This window comes from Fusarium venenatum, assembly GCF_020744135.1.
Source record: "Fusarium venenatum strain MPI-CAGE-CH-0201 chromosome Unknown EDB82scaffold_4, whole genome shotgun sequence".
NCBI classification, from domain to species: domain Eukaryota; kingdom Fungi; phylum Ascomycota; class Sordariomycetes; order Hypocreales; family Nectriaceae; genus Fusarium; species Fusarium venenatum.
In genome coordinates, this window is record NW_027072132.1 from 6,641,422 (window position 1) to 6,658,874 (window position 17,453).

At 47.4% G+C, this 17,453-nt stretch overlaps 6 protein-coding genes across 6 annotated transcripts; 4 read left to right on the forward strand and 2 right to left on the reverse strand.

The window, feature by feature from the left end:
* Positions 1 to 267: 267 nt before the first annotated feature.
* On the forward strand, positions 268 to 2,315 carry EDB82DRAFT_517803 (heterokaryon incompatibility protein-domain-containing protein). The gene has a single exon (XM_025725451.2). It carries the CDS (start codon positions 348 to 350, stop codon positions 2,037 to 2,039), a length of 1,692 nt encoding a protein of 563 aa, XP_025594048.1. The 5' UTR covers positions 268 to 347; the 3' UTR covers positions 2,040 to 2,315.
* EDB82DRAFT_542066 (glycoside hydrolase) lies at positions 2,267 to 3,073 on the reverse strand (the record flags this gene model as incomplete). Its single annotated transcript, XM_025725452.1, has 1 exon — positions 2,267 to 3,073. One exon carries the CDS (start codon positions 3,071 to 3,073, stop codon positions 2,267 to 2,269), a length of 807 nt encoding a protein of 268 aa, XP_025594049.1.
* A 2,295-nt stretch (positions 3,074 to 5,368) lies between these two features.
* EDB82DRAFT_435843 (glycoside hydrolase) lies at positions 5,369 to 6,499 on the forward strand (the record flags this gene model as incomplete). The annotated part of the gene is made up of 2 exons (XM_025725453.1): positions 5,369 to 5,572; positions 5,621 to 6,499. 2 exons carry the CDS (start codon positions 5,369 to 5,371, stop codon positions 6,497 to 6,499), a joined length of 1,083 nt encoding a protein of 360 aa, XP_025594050.1.
* Positions 6,500 to 7,230: 731 nt separating this feature from the next.
* EDB82DRAFT_453270 (flavin-binding monooxygenase-like-domain-containing protein) lies at positions 7,231 to 11,615 on the forward strand. The gene is made up of 5 exons (XM_025725455.2): positions 7,231 to 9,277; positions 9,740 to 9,768; positions 9,820 to 10,011; positions 10,061 to 10,355; positions 10,410 to 11,615. The coding sequence occupies exons 1-5, from the start codon at positions 7,356 to 7,358 to the stop codon at positions 11,485 to 11,487; spliced, it is 3,516 nt and encodes a 1,171-aa protein (XP_025594052.2). The 5' UTR covers positions 7,231 to 7,355; the 3' UTR covers positions 11,488 to 11,615.
* A 164-nt stretch (positions 11,616 to 11,779) lies between these two features.
* On the forward strand, positions 11,780 to 13,701 carry EDB82DRAFT_517808 (uncharacterized protein). Its single transcript, XM_025725457.2, has one exon. It carries the CDS (start codon positions 11,866 to 11,868, stop codon positions 13,657 to 13,659), a length of 1,794 nt encoding a protein of 597 aa, XP_025594053.1. The 5' UTR covers positions 11,780 to 11,865; the 3' UTR covers positions 13,660 to 13,701.
* Positions 13,702 to 13,835: 134 nt separating this feature from the next.
* On the reverse strand, positions 13,836 to 15,965 carry EDB82DRAFT_517809 (uncharacterized protein). The gene has a single exon (XM_025725458.2). The coding sequence runs from the start codon at positions 15,833 to 15,835 to the stop codon at positions 13,910 to 13,912; it is 1,926 nt and encodes a 641-aa protein (XP_025594054.1). The 5' UTR covers positions 15,836 to 15,965; the 3' UTR covers positions 13,836 to 13,909.
* Positions 15,966 to 17,453: the final 1,488 nt, after the last annotated feature.

Consider the following 17,453-nt stretch of genomic DNA (forward strand, 5'->3'; position numbering starts at 1 on the left):
AACCGAGCTCAGACAAAAATAAGTATCTGGCCTGTGGAATCCGAATTTCAACCAATTTGTACATTTACGCCTGCATTTAATACATCAATGAATTTCCCATTTATTAAAGTCTACGGTACATCCATCATTTCTGTCACTCAGGGAGATCCAATTGCACTCGCCAACTGCCAAAAGGGCTTGGCTGCATACAACGCCACAGTACAGCCACCAATAGTGAGTGACAAGCCAGCTCAGCTGCTCAACAGAGAATAATATCTCGGCTTGAATGAGCGCTTATCTTTTCATTTTCCCCGCTTGTCTACCCCTCTCAGTCAAAGTATGTCCATTTAGCCTTTGGTCCCATTAAAATGAGGCTCATCAAAGCCAAAGTTTTAGTTGAAACTCAGTGTATCTCCTTCAAGGAATTCTATGGGGATCTACCGGAATACACTATCCTCTCACACACCTGGGAGGGTGATGGAGAGGTCACCTTCCAAGAGTGCAACGCCAAGTCTTCAAAATCAAAAACAGGATACGAAAAGATCACCAAAACTTGTGAGCTAGCTCTCGCCGATAAAGTCCAATATGTGTGGGTAGATACCTGCTGTATCGATAAGTCCAGCAGCGCCGAGCTCACAGAAGCTATCAACTCTATGTTCCTCTGGTATCAGAGGGCCAAATTCTGTTATGTGTATCTATCCGATAAGGTTGAACAATTTCCACTTGCGAAATGCAGGTGGTTCACCCGTGGGTGGACATTGCAGGAACTGATTGCCCCTACGTCCATATCATTCTACAACCAAGCATGGGACTTTATCGGCTCTAAACGGAGCCTCTTGGGCTCTCTTTCGGACATCACTTCCATTGAACAGGAGTTTTTGGGCCACATGGCTCCGATCTCCTCCGCTTGCATCGCTAAGCGACTTTCGTGGGCTGCAAATCGACAGACTACTCGTGTAGAAGACATGGCGTACTGTTTGCTTGGTATATGCAACATCAACATGCCAATGCTATACGGAGAGGGCGAGAATGCATTTCGGCGTCTTCAAGAAGAAATTATTAGAACAACGTATGATTTAAGTCTTCTTGCGTGGACGCCACCTTTTTCCACGTCAGAGGAGTACTGTGGGTTTCTCGCTACTTCGGTGAAGCATTTCGCTTCGTGCTCAAAGATGTACTCGGTGGCAAACTCTCTGCTGGATGAAGGCGAGATGAGCATCTCGAACAAAGGTCTCAGACTTCGCGCCCGAGTATACTTGCTTGACTATTCGGAGCTGAGTTATCCCGGGCTCGAAGATATCACGTATCGATATGTACTGGAACTGGACTGTATGGCTCCTGGTTACGAGGGAGAATTCTTGACCATACCCATGCGCAAAATTGGTCCGAATGCGTTTGTGAGAGCGCGGGGCTTCGAGGAAGACCGAACCATCCGCAAATTGACAGCTTCTACTTCTTTTTGCCTAGTCCCAGCAGTTGCAGGCGGCAGTATATTCCACACTGTCACTCTTCTCGCGAAACTACCCGAACGAAGGATACAGCGACCTCTATTGAAGGCAAACCACTCTGATCTTGTCTCATACAGCCGTTTCACAATGGTTACGATCGAGCTGCCGCCCGAAATAGCAATTGTCTCTAGTACTGAGCTGCCCAATAAGTTCTGGGACATGGAGGATAGCGTCTTCTTTGGCCCTTATGGGTCATATCAGAATTGGGGCGCGTTTGTGCTTAACACGAAATCTTTGTTTCTCTGCTTCTGGCACAAGGGCGCAACAGAGTGGGCTCTCAGGGGAACACTACTTGATATGAGGAGCTCCAGTGTATATGCATTATGGAAGGATCTTTTTCTCTCGGCAGATCAGCTGGGTTACCAGCAGCCGGTTGTTCAGAACTTTTTGAACAATGCACAAAGCGAGATGAAGACTTCGATTGAAACCAAGAACGAGGGACGGAACATCAAATTGTCTTTTACCGTTTTCAGGAAGGATAACCCGAGTTTATGTAGTGGGCCACGGTGGAGGGTTGTTTTTCGAGAAGACGTTGTAAAATCAGCATCTTAATCGTTGCGTGTATGAGAACGGGGATCTTCAAGACTGAGATGGCGTGCCTAATGGACTGGGTATTCCAAGCAGATAGTCATCAGATGCACAAGATTGAATTCGGATTTTAATCTATTGTTGTTTATATAGTAATACATATGTACTCGCACTAGGGGTAATATATAATTCAAGACATGCCTGCGTCTTGCGACAGGATAACCACATGATCAAGTCAATTGACGAGTGGCCTAACCACGGAACTTCATAGCGACCTTTGATCGCTTACCTTGACCACTACCGTACAAAGCAGGGCCAGGAATCTGCCAGTTATCGCCCTGGTTGTCGTAAACAGAGAAGCCAAAGAGTTGAGAATCAGACGTGCTGTAGATCTGAGAAGCGACAACACCAGAGCCTGATAGATCATCGTTACCAGAGCCAGTAACCTCGATGTTACCACACTGCATGTAGAACTCAGGCTCAGAGAGATGAGCACGGTGAAGAGCAATGAGCTCGTTGCGGATAACGTACTTTCCAGGTGCGATGGAAGAGGGAATTGTAGCAGAGTTGACACCGCCATTCTCACGGAGCTTGTCGGTAGCCCAGACACCTTCAGTGTTGGCAGGACCAGAGACAAGACCTTCTTCAGCGATCTTGGTCCACTTGAGCTGTGTCTTGTCTACGGAAGTACAGTCGCCGTTGCAAGGGGCGATGTAGGTGATGACAGGACCACGGTGAGACTCGGCCCAGCCGTTGGGGTTGATATCCTTATCGTCGGAGGTCCAGAAGAAGGAGGCTTTGGAACCAGCTGCGATTTTACCATAGTTCTTGGAAGCCTCAGCATCACGACGACAAACAAAGTCAGGGCTAGAGATGTCCATCTCTGGCCCTTCATCTTCAGTGGAGAAGCTCCATCCGATAGCGTTGGGGTCGGGAGAGGGGTTCCAGCGGCTGAAACCCTGGTAGTCAGTGCCGTCGAGAGTGAAGGTGTTGAGGTAGCCGTGAGCAGCAACATTAGAGGCCAGAAGGGCGGCGCTGAGCATGAGGTATCGAGACATGATGAAGTATTGTTGACTTGAAATTGTAAAGTTGGAAATATGTAATGAGAGTGATTGTTTGAATGAAAGTTATGGAGTCACTTATCAAAAGTGCCCTAGAAATGAATGAAAAGAAGAATGAATGAAGTTGTGCTTGATCGACCAGAAGCCAATTGAGGAGACAACACTCCTTTTTAAACAAGATTCAACAAACCCCAGTCCACATAGCCAACATGGAGGATTCATTCTGCCAAGACCTAAAAGTTTTAAGTTATCAAACGGATCGACATCCCTGCGAAGATTATGAACAAAGCCCCTGGCCTAGTTTAATACTGTGATATCCTATCACAGTCAAAAGTCTAACCGCCAAGTTTTTAATGACAGAACACTAGTCATTAAAATCGGATAAGCATGTCTTTGAGCAAGCTTCACTGGAAGCCAGATTGGGAATCTTTTGTCGATCTTGGATTGAGAATTGCCTAGTCAGGTCCCATGGCCAATACGCGCTGGGTGGTGTCGTAAGCGCCCTGGCTTCTAGTTTCTTGGCATGGAATGGAAGGTGACAACGTGGTTTGATGTCAAACCTCGGCAGTTTAGATGAGCGATCTTATCCAAGATGAAGATTCATTCGAGATGGCTTGTGTTCTGCTTAATGAAACACAAAGTCATTGTCTCTTTCACGATTCCTTGCTTTACTATAGCATGATATGCCGACCAAGATGAGACCCCCACTAGGGAAATAAGCATAACAGATAGTCATCCATCAGGATCTAAAAGGATCCAAGTGATTTGATGCGATTCATGCATCATCCGGTAATCGCGGTGAAAGGATTTCTACAAGTAAACACAGCCACCACAACCTTGTTTCAACTTCCTGGTGATCATCGATCAGGATGTGACGAATCTGTACTAGTCTAAAGCCAAGCCTCAGCCGCCCACATTCCGGGATGTGGTGTTGTTTCATCTAATTTTTCAGCTGTTTCAAAAAGAAACAATACGTACTGTGATGTGCATGAAGTGATTGCAGCTTTGTCGGGTTGATGTTGAAATGCTTCAAACAAGGAAATTATTGCAGAAGAAAAAAGCAATCTATCCACCCAAAGTTCAAAGATAAATCTCCTGCCAGTGACATGCATGGGTTTAGCTGAGTGGTGAGTGTCAGGCTGAAGCTATGCGTTCATCATGTGATTTATCACGTGATATCGTTGGGCTTTGTCACGTAATTAAAGGGGTCTCTGGGCTTGCCTCGAACTTTTCAAAACCGCGACGTTTAAATACAAACAATCAGTATTTAGACAGCAAACAATACCTTATTAATAATACAAAGTGTCAAGGGTGGTTTTCTTTAATCCGTCTTGATAACGAATATACTTGGATTATCACCTGAATTTTTTCTTACTCCTTGTTTAAATTATGCATTTATACCCCTATTTTGCCATAGGGTAGATTGACAATTGCACGTAAACATACTCTGCTAATTCAACTATCATGTGTGTCTTGAACAATCATCGATGGTTGGAATACACTAAAGCACTGCGGTTCCCTTCGAAGTTTCCAAATGATATATCGTATTTATTAGTAGATTATTTATAATTGAGTGTAAAGTATGTCTATCTCAATCTTGCAAAGAAGTTTTGCGGAAAGGAAAATAGACAGAATGAGATGGCGAAATCGTCACCTCACCACAAACTGTATGTTCCCCATCCCCCCACAAGTATCCCGTCAGTGATCATCCAATACCTACCTCGCAACGATGTAAATTAGTCTGAATTTGGAAAGCCGGCATATTCATGCAGCTGTTTCCACAAATGAACACAAATGCCGTTCTCCTTCCCCCAAAGCTGTGAAGCTATAACCAGATCGAAATTCCTCGTAATGCAACCATTCACATATGTTTACCCCCAATCTTATCATCTCACACGACTCAGAGTATCATCAGAGTGCCGCGCATCCGATATTCATCGAAATTGGACTAGATTCTGAAACTTGACAGAGGCTGAGGAGAATTCTTATCCACCAATCAAACAGACCCTTGTATCGATCGGGGGTTAGCGTTCCCATCTTAACCCCAGGAAATTAATGAGACGGTGGAGCACGATCCGTGTAATCGTTGATGGTTACACGTTCTAGACATTGACACGGGCCTTCATCACGGCTGTACGGCATCAAGACGTACGTTGTAGTCGGTTTCATCAGGTGTTGTTAGCCAGAGATAAAAGAACTGAAATCCTCATCCAAGTAGTTTCTATCTTCAATATCAATCAATTCATCTCTTCCTTTCAATAGTACATACTCTCTGATCTTAACTGCTTCATCATGTTCTCTTCCATCCTTCTTGTCAGCGGCCTTGTTGCCTCAGCCTTTGCTCATCCCGCAATTGAGCCCCGAGCCAGCTGCACCTTTACTGATGCTGCTTCTGCTATCAAGGGCAAGGCGAGCTGCTCAACCATTATTCTCAACAACATTGCCGTCCCTGCTGGCACTACCCTCGATCTTACCAAGCTCAAGGATGGCACTCATGTAAGTCTCCCTGCTTTACAGAACAGCACATTTTCTAACATCCTATAGGTCATCTTCCAAGGAAAGACTACCTTTGGCTACAAGGAATGGGAAGGTCCCCTGATCTCCTTCACCGGAAACAATCTTCTCATCGAAGGTGCTTCCGGCCACTCCATTAACTGTGAAGGTCAACGCTGGTGGGACACAAAGGGCAGCAACGGTGGCAAGACCAAGCCCAAGTTCTTCAGCGCACACTCACTCACAAACTCCAACATCAAGAGCTTGAACGTTATCAACACTCCCGTTCAAGCTTTCAGCATCAACGGAGTCACCAACCTCGGTGTCTATGACGTCCACATGGACAACTCTCTGGGAGACACCCAGGGTGGACACAACACTGATGCCTTCGATGTCGGCTCCTCTACTGGTGTGTACATCTCTGGCGCTGTCGTCAAGAACCAGGATGACTGCCTCGCCATTAACTCTGGTACCAACATCACCTTCACCGGTGGTAACTGCAGTGGTGGTCACGGTCTGTCCATCGGATCAGTTGGTGGACGATCCAACAACGATGTCAAGACCGTTCGCATTCTCAACTCGTCCATCTCCAACTCCGACAACGGTGTTCGCATCAAGACCGTTTCTGGAGCTACAGGTTCCGTTTCCGACGTCAAGTACGATTCTATCACTCTTAGCAACATTGCCAAGTACGGTATCGTCATTGAGCAGGACTACGAGAATGGTTCCCCCACTGGCACCCCTACCACTGGTGTTCCCATCACTGATGTCACCATCAACAAGGTCACTGGTTCGGTCAAGTCCAGCGGCACCAATGTCTACATTCTCTGCGCTAACTGCAAGAACTGGACTTGGACCAACAACAAGGTTACCGGTGGTAAGAAGTCTGACAAGTGCAAGGGAATTCCTTCTGGAGGAGCTTCTTGTTAATTGATTTGACGAGAGCGAGAAGAGGTTGATGGTGGAAGATGTATAGGGGAGTGCTTTACTTATGTATATAATTAGACTGGCTCTAGTAAATACGATTATCGATTTTGTAACTTGCATTGCTGTTGCCCAATAATCTTAGAGTGACAACAGTGGGTAGATTCTATTACACAAAGTCGGCGGGGCTCATGTTACTTAATGATTAAATGTTTCTTTACGGGGAACCAAAGGAAAGGGGGGTTACAGTGCAAATCACACTATAGTTAACAGATTGCAAGGCGATTAGGGCGTTTGTATTAAGATAAAATTGATTGTTTATGCCAGGGTAATGCATATAATCTGCAAGATAAGGCGTTGCAGGAAACATATAGTAAAAAGAAAGATAGAAACTGTGACTGAATATGTAACGCAAGATCGATCGACAACGGGTTGGTAGCACGTTGGAACCAAAGATCTTTGTTTTTGTAGCATGGACCCTTAGCCATTTGCCTCCCGGAGGTACTGTCCAAACTCTTGTGTTCGAGGGATATCTCATTTCTTTTTGCCTATGCTAGCGACAACATTCCAATTGGCCATTCATGAATTAATGATGCTTTAGAGTTTTAATAGACAGAAACATTAATTGAACGACAGACTTGAAATGCCAATCAGTGCTCGAGCTGGCAACAAGCATCACGTTTGGATGTGGCTGAGCTTGTTTGTTTCAACCTAAGACTGAACTAGTCTACGTCATCAAATCATCCATTTCCTTATCAAAGACGGCCGAGAATGAAAAAAATTGATCCATTATCACGTTGGCGCGCGATAGTAGCCATTAGTAACCCTGGAACAGAAGCCATAATATCTATCAATTCGTGCCATGCCTGCTCCAAGAGACCCAGAATACCTACGTTCTCGGCGTGAGCCTAAACCCCGCAAACCCCCTACGCCACCAGCGCCGAGGTGGATTGACTTGAACACCATCAGCTCTTGGATCAAAGCATGCAACGAAAATCATGGAGACCATTGCCAAAGATCTCGCCTGCTCCACGAAACACAAGGGTTGCCGAATTGGTTGATTCATGTATCAGAGAAACGCATAGTGCCCTTTCAGCCTGGCTGCCAATATGTAGCTCTCAGCTACGTTTGGGGAAGGTCGACAGGCCACGATTTGCAATTGCTGTTAAGCAACCTTGACTCGTTCCAGGAGATCAACGCGCTTGAAAATATGTGGGAAGAGGTCCCTGCTACAATTCAACATGCGGTGGAATTAGTACGCCTCATTGGCGAAGAGTACATCTGGGTCGATCGTCTTTGCATTGTGCAAGATGATTATGAGACGAAGCAAGAACAAATCAGTCAAATGGCATTTATATACGGCAATGCGTACTTCACAATCGTCGCTACAGCAGCCTACAGCGCTGAAGAAGGACTGAAAGGGATCAAGGAAGTTTCTCCCTCGATGTATTACAATGTCTGGCCAGAAAGAGCAAACATGGACCACTACGGCCTAATAGCGTGGTCACCATGGAATGAGCGAGGATGGACATTGCAAGAACTCGTGTTCTCACAAAGGTCACTCTTCTTTCACCGGAATGAGTTGACTTGGGAATGTCACTGTGCAATATGGCATGAGCGGATGCAACTTGCAGATATCGGTGAAACAAGCTGCCTTGGGACGCACAACCCAAATGCTCGTGGGTTTCGTTATTCTTTATGGCCGGACTTGCAAGAGTTCCATCAGTTGGCAACCAGCTATAGTCGCAGACAATTGTCCTTCTCGAGCGACATTCTTCCAGCGTTTGCTGGTATCACGACAGCTTTAGCACACTCGTTCCCAGGTGGATTCCTATTTGGCCTCCCTGAAGTTGCATTCGATGTTACTCTCCTGTGGAGACCGTCTGGCCCAGCATCTCAGAGTTCTAAAGTAGGCGAAGCGTCCATTCCCAGTTGGTCCTGGATGGTCTGCCTTGACCAGAAGATCTCTGCAGATCTTTCACCCTGGGCGAGTGGCTTTTCATACCTGGTAGGCTCTTCCTCCGGCCAGGCGGCGGAACAGGGTGACAGACGCACTTATGCACCGCTGCATGTCGCTTATCAACAAGAGTGGAATTCTCGATGGAACCGAAAGCGTCCTCCAGCGGGTGTATTGGATGGATTGTTTACTGAGTCAATTTGCTCGTGGTATGTTAAAGAAGAGACAGGTGACAGACTCATTTCAAATGACCTCGACGAGTTCAAAGATTGCTGTCGTAACGAGACCCCTGAGCTACCTCCAGGTTGGGAAAGAGAAGGGGATCTATTCTACCATCCATTTGACCCGCAGCGCAGATTCAAGTATCCTATTCCTCTAGTCACTAACGAAGAGGAGGTTTTTATCAAAAAAGACTCTTCGTTTGTGATAACAACTCAAACGGAGAGAGCATTCTTCTATAATATCCCCGAATCATACGGACAAGCTGTGGATAGGCTTGAAGAAGAAGCCGTCGTTAATATCTGCAACAGCGAGCAAACCTGGGTCGGTTGCCTGCGCGTTCAGACCCGAACAATACTGTGGCGACTGTTGATTAAGAAAGTCGAGTGCGAATTGGTAGCAATATCTAAAGGATATATCGACTCGAGTGCGGGTGGCTGGTCTCGTCTTGACGAATATGATGCATTGAAAAGTCGAGAACTAGAGAAGTATGAGTTCTACAACGTCTTGTTTATTGAGTGGAAGGATGGCGTCGCTCATCGACAAGGAATTGGACGCGTGGATAAATTGGCTTGGGAAGCTGAGCCTCGTCAGATGATCGATTTATTGTTGGCATAAATTGAAGTTTTATCAAGTCTGTAGCGACCTAATCCCTTTTATACTCGGATGTATCGGAATAATAGGAATGTCTATACTTGGAAATGTATTCATATGCGATAGCCCTAATGAAAAAGCCATTAGCTGCCTTGTATCCTGTTCTATGCTTGTACATCGCGATCGACTCTCGGATACTTATTATGACGGCTATAGGTCATTTAGGTCTTATTATCAAGCTATCAACAAAATTGCCATAGATCTACCTCACGTAAGATTTTAGACTAGCCCAATAGCGTCTTGCGCGTCTCGCTACGTACTCCAAAAGTTGCCGCTTATTATATAGCACCAATCAAAGATACTCCCCAAGATCCGTGGGATTTGGATAAGTTGGTCTTATAAATATGCCACCATTTCCGGTGGGAAATCCCCCGATTAACCCAAATCAATCAACCGATATTCACGACCATGATGAGTCGCGCCAGTGTCGCCGTGATCGGTGCCGGTACGTACCCAGACCAAGTGATAACAGAACGCAACGCTAACATATCTGAAGGACCAACCGGCATCACTATGCTCAAGCAGCTACTTCAAGACGGATTCAACGCTACTCTATTCGAAAGGCGAAGTCAAGTTGGCGGGCTATGGGCTTACGACGCAAAGCACGGTTGGACGTCAGCTTTGGAAACAACGAGTGCAAATATCAGCAAATACACATGCGGATTTACGGACTATCCTATACCAGACAGTAAGATGCTGACGGAGAAAAGCGTGCATCGGTCGCTAATCCCTGGCAGAGTATCCAGTCCATCTGAGTACATGGGACTTTCAAGAATTCATGCAAGGCTACGCCGAACACTTTGGACTTTTAAAACACATCACATTTGATACCAGCGTTAAGGTTGTAAATCGCAACAAGGAAGATAACGGATGGGATGTCCAAGTTGAGAATGTTGGGAGTGGACAAATAGATACGCACCATTTCGACAAGGTTGCTTTTTGCCATGGCTATCAAACAATGAGGAAAATGCCAGTCTTTCCAGGACAACAGGATTACGAGGGAGATATTATGCACGCACAGCAATATCGAAGGTCAGTGTCCCACAGAGAGACAAATTCACAAACATACTGACTGTCGAATTATAGCTCCAAACCTTTCAAAGACAAGACGGTGGTGATCCTCGGCTTAGCCACCACAACAGACGAAATCGCACCCCAAGTAGTGTCTGTGGCCAAAAAGGTCTACATCTCCCATAGAAGCGGGCAAATTATCGTCAAGCGGTTTCGAAAAGGAACACCAGCCGATCTCTTAGTCTCATGGAGGCGCCGCGTGATAAGTCAGTGGATCGCAAGGAAATTTCCAAACGCGTGGAGATTCTTAGCAAACACAGTAGCTAAGCTACTATCGTCCCAGATGGCCGGCATGAAGCTCGATCCAGCGTGGCGCCTCAAGGAATTCAAGGACCTCACATTAAGTCTGCCCGGACTCATTGAGCATGTCCTCCCTCTTCTGAAAGATGGAAGCGTGACGAGTTTACATGGAATCAAGCAATTTATGGGTGGAAAGTCAATCGAGTTTGAGGATGGAACGATAATCGACGACGTTGATAGTGTTATCTTCACTACTGGCTATCAAGGCGATTTTTCCCTAGCACCATTTGTTGATAAGACAGGTCCAAAATCACCCAACTACGGAGGTCCTGCTATTCATCGTCTTTACATGAACGTCTTCCCGCCGAAATATGCAGACAGTTGTGTTATGCTCTGCTACTCAGCATATGGTAAAAATAACGGGTTTTCCTTCAGCGACGTCATGAACATGGCTATCTCGAACATATGGCGCGGAGTAAGCGATCTTCCTACTTACAACGAGATGGAAGAATGGGTCGACGACCATCACAGATGGCTAGCGTCAAACTGGGCAAGAGAGCCAACTGTAGATCTAAGCATGGTCAAACAGTACGAATTTCAGCCATGGATGCATAAACAAGCTGGAACTGGGATGGAGAATCTAGGCTGGGGATTGGCAGGTTGGAAGTTTTGGTGGGAGGATCGAAAGATGTACAATTTGATGAATCATGGTGTTGAGACAGCTCACATGTTTCGGTATTTTGATACAGGTAAGAGAAGTACATGGGATGGAGCGAGAGATGAGATCATACGACAGAACAGAATTGTGAAGGAGGCTTTCGGAGGAAAACGTAACAAGACGAGAAGCGAGTAGATTTTGTTGTTAATGTATTGTCCTTCATTTCGGCGAGAAGACCGGCAATGTTAGTGCTCGCGGGGAACCTGGCTAGCCTAAGCCAAGCCTGTTTTCTTAATATTAAGCTTGTTAATTCAAGAGGCTGTAGTGATAACTGCCCCACAGCCTAACCTGAAAAAAGAAGGTGTTTAAGAAGCTCCCCCGCGGGGAAATATTTCCAGTGAATTGGGGGAAAAATTCGAGGGTTGACTACCGGTAAAACTGGCGATGTTTACCGTAGACTGTGTGTGTCGGTGTACCTTGCGCCGAACCGAGGTCTTGGCAGCAGAAATAGTCTTATATAAACTGTTGGACTCATCCCAGTCTCTGATGAGATAGTTGACAGGGAACTCCACAATGCATCTCCTTCGCATCTCTATCGCCATCAAGGCATTCGGTGTGGCTTTTCTCTATGCTACTGCCAATGCATCATCGGAAGCTCCTCGTGACTGGACCAGTCTAAAACTCCTCACCAAGGCCGCCGACTCACAAGTCCAAGGTGTTCTTGACAACAAGAATACATCTTTAACCGGCTCACCAAGATCCCTCACCCGCGCGGTCCGTCAATTGGTCGTACCTTTCCTATGGCCAAACTCGACATACTTCCACAATGAGACCCTGGTGCCTCACATCGAGGAGATGCTAGATGTCCTTCAGAAAGTTCAGCATGACGATGGTACATACACCGTCGGCAATCGCCACTCGCCACCTGATACTGGCTTCTTGATTGAAGACTTTGGTATCATGGTACGCATTCTTGAAAAGGATGATCACGAAGCCTCGCAGCCTTTCGCAGATGTCATTCGTGGTCTTCTCGTCAAAGCTGGTCCTGGTCTTGCTAAGGGCGGAATTCACACGCCTAACCATAGATGGAAGATTTGTAGCGCTCTGGCGCGTATTTCTAGCATCACAGAGAATGAAAGCTACGTCAAGAGGATTGATGAGTGGCTTGCAGAAGGAATCGACATCGACGCTGATGGTATTTACTCCGAGCGAAGCCCCAACTATTACTCGGCTGTGTCAAACCCTTCGCTCTTGACCGTTGCTCATGAGCTCAACTACACCGACCTGATCGAATACGTCCGCATGAACCTCGAGCTAGCCATTGAGCACGCGGAACCCAATGGCGAGATGGAAGTCATCCAAAGCCGTCGCCAGGATCAAGCCCAACCTCCTGTCGTCAACATGGGTAACTTCTACCCTCAATTCCGTGAGCTTGCTCTCCTCGACAACAACGGCCGTTTTGCTGCGATGGCTCGCCTGATCGAAGAACTCGTCGGTCCACAACTGGGTGATTTCCTGGCTAACTTGATGGAGCGTCCTGAACTCGCTGCCCAACTACCTGAACCAGAAGACCCATTCGTCGATTTCGAAAAGCACTACACTTCAGCTGGTCTCGTACGCGCACGACGCGGAAACTTGACAGTCTCTGCATTTGGTGGTTCAGACTGGTACATCGATGGTAAAAAGGCCGAATTTTACAACCGTATGGGATCGGGTCTGTCTACCAACCCAACCATGTTCCGCGCATGGAACGGAAAGGCTGTTCTTGAAGCCGTTCGTCTCAGCGCCAATTTCTTTAGCATGGGCCATTTCCGATCCAATGGAGTTAATGTGTCTGATGACGGCACTATCAAGCTGGGAAGCGAGATCGAGGTTCCGTACTATCTCCCCATGCCATCTGAGCGTCGCGATGAGAATGGTACATACAAGCTGTCTCGTTCTGTGGACGGTCGCTTCTACGCTATGCTTGACTTTGAGAACCGCCCTGCTAGCATGCGCCGTCTCAAGACCGAAGTCGAGATCAGCCCCACCAAGGCTGGCTACGACCTCAACTTTCAGGTCACTGGTGAGGATGATGTCGAGCTTACTTTTGAACTGACATTCCGAGAGGGTGGAAAGTTCAAGGGCGTGAAGGAGTTTGTCGACAGTGATAACACCACTATTTATCGTCTTGCGGAAGGAGAGGGAGAGTATACTATGGGTGATAACAAGATTACTTTCGGACCTGGAAATGGTATGGGACTAATTCAGAATGATGCTGGTGAACAATATAGCTGGCACGGAGGTAACTTGACTTTGGGGGGAAGTCATGTGTACATCACTGGTGTGACGCCTTTGAACTATACACTCAACCTGGGCTTTGCTTAGATTTGGCTAGAGTAGAATTAATAGATCAACTTCTCTTCGTTAGCTTGTGTTGCTCCAAGCCTGGAACTGTGCCAGAAGATAGATGTCGGCTTTTGAGTCCCTAAAATACATCTTCAGGCATATCACAACGAACGTATCAGACAGCATGATGAAATCACACATGGAACTATGCATATGGGTATCGAAATTGGATCTTGCATTATACTACATGAGTCTCTTTATCACATCTATCTTATTTAGCGCCACTGACTTACTCCTCAAGCTCAGCGATCATGATGTCGGCAGCCTTCTCAGCCACCATGAAGGTAGACACAGCGGTGAAAGTACCGGGAATGCGGGGGTAGACGGAAGCGTCAACGACACGAAGGCCAGCAACACCGCGAACGCGGAACTTGGAGTCAAGGACAGCCATCTTGTCATCATCAGCACCGATGGGGCAAGTGGAAGAAGCGTGGTGACCCCAGGTGTTGTCCTTGATGTAGGTCTCAATGTCCTCCTGGGTCTTGACGTGGTCACCAGGGAGAGCCTCCTGGACCTTGACAGGCTGGCTGGCGATAGCCTTACGGGCAAGATCAACGGCCTCGTACATGGCCTGGAGATCCTTGTCGGAGTCACCGTTGCCAGTGTCGAAGTAGTTGAAGGTGATGTCGGGGGTATCGAGAGGGTCAGCGGAGCGGAGGAGAACGTTGCCAGCGGTGTTGCGGGGGTGAGCCTTAAGGATGGCCCAGGAGAACCAGTCATGCTCGATGGTGGCGTTGACGGCGTACTGAGGGAAGTAACCACGGAAGTTGACGGGTCCACCGAAGGCAAAGATGTCGAAGTTGTCCTTCTCAGCAGTGGAAGACTTGTAGAACATGGTGGCAGCGAGACCGGAAGAGGAGTAGATACCGTGGTCACCGAGGACAGGGCTCCTCCAGCGGTCAAGGCAAGGGTCTTCATCAGTGAAGAGGCTGAAAGTGCAGCCGTCGAAAGCAGTGAAGTTCTCAGGAGTGTTGCCCTGGACGCTGATCTCGTAGTGGTCCTGGAGGTTGGTACCGACACCGGGGAGATCGACAACGACAGGGATGTCAAACTTCTTCAGCTCATCAGCAGGTCCAATACCACTGAGCTTGAGGATCTGGGGAGTGTTGTAGACACCACCAGCGACAATGACCTCACGAGAAGCGGTAGCGTTACCAGCAACACCAGCAGCACCGGTGGAGAGAGGGCTGGCGCTGTAGAGGTGCTTGCCGTCAAGGAACTCAACACCAGTAGCACGGGGAGTGTCCTCAGACTCGTCAATAATAACCTTGGTAACGTAGGCGTTGGTGCGGACATCGAGAGGGTATCGCTTGGTGCCGTTCTCGAACTTGGCATCGCGGACAGAGAGGATGAACTCGCGGGGTCCAACACGGCTGGCGGACTTGGTGGAGAGAGGGATCTGGTAGTAACCAGCCTTCTGGTCACGGGCGAGAGAGTCGGCGTTGGCATCGCCAGCAATGAGAGTCTCCATGGTGAGAAGCTCACCGCTAACCTCGGAGAGGGCAGTGGCACCTCCGACGAGGAGGCTCATGAGCTGAGCATCACCGAGAGGGATGCTGAGAGGGGCATTCTCGGTGCTCAACCATCCATCGTAACCGTGGCCGGGCTGACCGGGGAGAAGGTGGTTGTTGTCCTCAGCCTTGACGAAGTACTTTCGCATGTTCTCAGCGGACCAAGAGTCATCGCCAGTGAGAGAAGCAATGTACTCAAAATCAGACTGGTGGGGGTACACAGCGATCAGAGCGTTGTGAGCAGTGCAGCCACCGAGAGCCTGAGTACGGGGGTACAGAGTACCCTTGAGCTTGGCATCAGCGGGAGGGTTGAGACCAGTGTACTCTCCGTTGGGGGTGTCGTAGGTGGTCTTGAAGTCACGAGCCTGTCGCTCATCGTCGGCGTAGTGCTTGACGAAGAAGTTCCAAGAGATCTCGGGGTCTTCGGAAGCGTTGGCTGAGTAGGCAGGGACGGTGTAGTTGGTGGTGGCGTAGTCATCACCAGCCTCGATGAGGAGGGTCTTGTGGCCAGCCATGGCGAGGCGGGCGGCCAGAGGACCACCACCAGCACCAGAACCGACAACGATGTACTCGTAGCCAGTAAGGGCAACTGCATAGGCAGACAGGGGGGCGGCCAGAAGGCCGGTGAGGAAGGATTGTCTCATGGTGAATTAATTAATTAATCGAGATCCAGTAAACAAAAACTTAAACAAGGGAACTAAAGGAGTGGTTTCCCTGTAATGCGATAGGTCTAGTCGTCAAAGAAGGACTAAGGAAGGAATGACTGGTCAGAGATCGACTGATGACTGGAAAAAGAAAACGGTAGACATGTCTTGCGTATTTAAACAGTTGGATATACCGAGAGTCCTGCATTCTCAGCCGAAACATCCATGCAGATACTTCCTATGTCGACGTCGGCAGTGCCCATATACCGAGGCTACGAACATATGATTACAGGCATATGCGATGCAACTGTATCAAGGAGAGTCACACAAATTCCAGAAATAACAACTTCCAGAACCAATTACAGCTATAGCCAAGACGTTATAGATGACTTTCTTGGATCTGCAGTGAAGATGTTGCAATTCGGCGCAATCTTCAACCGTCTGAACCCATCGTCAAAGTAACATTCACCACATTGCATAAAAGAATCGTAACTGCGAAGGGAATAGTACCGGAGAATGGTGGCTCTCTACAGCGATACTCCGTACATCCGTTACTTGCTAGGGACTCGCGTGGTTTCCGTCCAACGGCTTTGGAGGCGAAACAAGGTTAGTGAGCCGCATGGCGTTGCATTTTTAACTCTAGTTGATCCAACGCCCGCTTGTGGCGATGCAGGGGGTAGGTATTGTTGGTGTCGCATCAATGATCTACGACAGGGGTACAACCCCTGGTGACCCCTTTCTTGATCTATCTCTCCTGCGGCCTTTGGTAATTTGTCCGATTCTTGGTGAGTATCTGGTTTAGTCTAATCGTCAGGAACAAGAGACGACACGTGCATGGCCCGTCTTCCGTGTGGATTCGTCTGATCTGCTGATGCGATGATGCCATGGTTCAGGTTGCCTTCGGGAGGGACAAAGCCATAGTCGCCGTTCTTATCAAGAAGCATAGACATTACTACGGTCCGAGTGGTTAATTGTGGACGTTTTAATGTGTCCGGATTATATCCTCCGCAATTAATTTACCGTTGAAAATTCAGAATAAAGACATGACCCAGTAATGTTGGTTGGATGTCATGTTTAATTACCATGATCCACTGTCAAGTCCCGGGTAGGTTCTTTCAAGCAACATAACAAACCTGTATTTGGAAAGCTTCCAGCTTGGTAGTTCTATCAGTCGCGTCATTATCATCAGATGTGAGAAGTAATACAGATTAGTATAAACTAAAAGAAAACAAATTGAGATCATAAACAACTAGGAGATACGCAACAGCGCAACGTTGTAAAAGCTCAGGGGTTTTGGTGTAGTTAAGAAATAAGTTGCAGATCGTCATACTTAGAAATATCCACCGTCCCGCAGCGGCTCCCACATACCATATCTGTATACTTCGTGACAGTGGCAAACTTCTGCATCTGATCACATAACAACATGGCTACAGTATTATGATCGACTCCTGTTTAAATTTAGTCCAATGCTGTTGATCTTGCTACCTCAAGTCCGGGTAAGGCACGGAAAGACAGTATTTTTTGACTGCGATAAATCCGGGTATACCAGGATCGTGCCGCTAGCAATTTGAAACATATTTGACTTTTCAAATTCCATCAAGTGGCTAACTGATCCAGA

Excerpts from the sequence above, each read along its gene's own strand:
- EDB82DRAFT_517803 (XM_025725451.2), top strand. The coding sequence starts at position 348 with ATGAGGCTCATCAAAGCCAAAGTTTTAGTTGAAACTCAGTGTATCTCC.
- EDB82DRAFT_453270 (XM_025725455.2), top strand. The coding sequence starts at position 7,356 with ATGCCTGCTCCAAGAGACCCAGAATACCTACGTTCTCGGCGTGAGCCT. Across the intron at positions 10,012-10,060 it reads GGACTATCCTATACCAGACA|AGTATCCAGTCCATCTGAGT; the intron begins GTAAGATGCTGA and ends AATCCCTGGCAG. Across the intron at positions 10,356-10,409 it reads CACGCACAGCAATATCGAAG|CTCCAAACCTTTCAAAGACA; the intron begins GTCAGTGTCCCA and ends GTCGAATTATAG.
- EDB82DRAFT_517808 (XM_025725457.2), top strand. The coding sequence starts at position 11,866 with ATGCATCTCCTTCGCATCTCTATCGCCATCAAGGCATTCGGTGTGGCT.
- EDB82DRAFT_517809 (XM_025725458.2), bottom strand. The coding sequence starts at position 15,835 with ATGAGACAATCCTTCCTCACCGGCCTTCTGGCCGCCCCCCTGTCTGCC.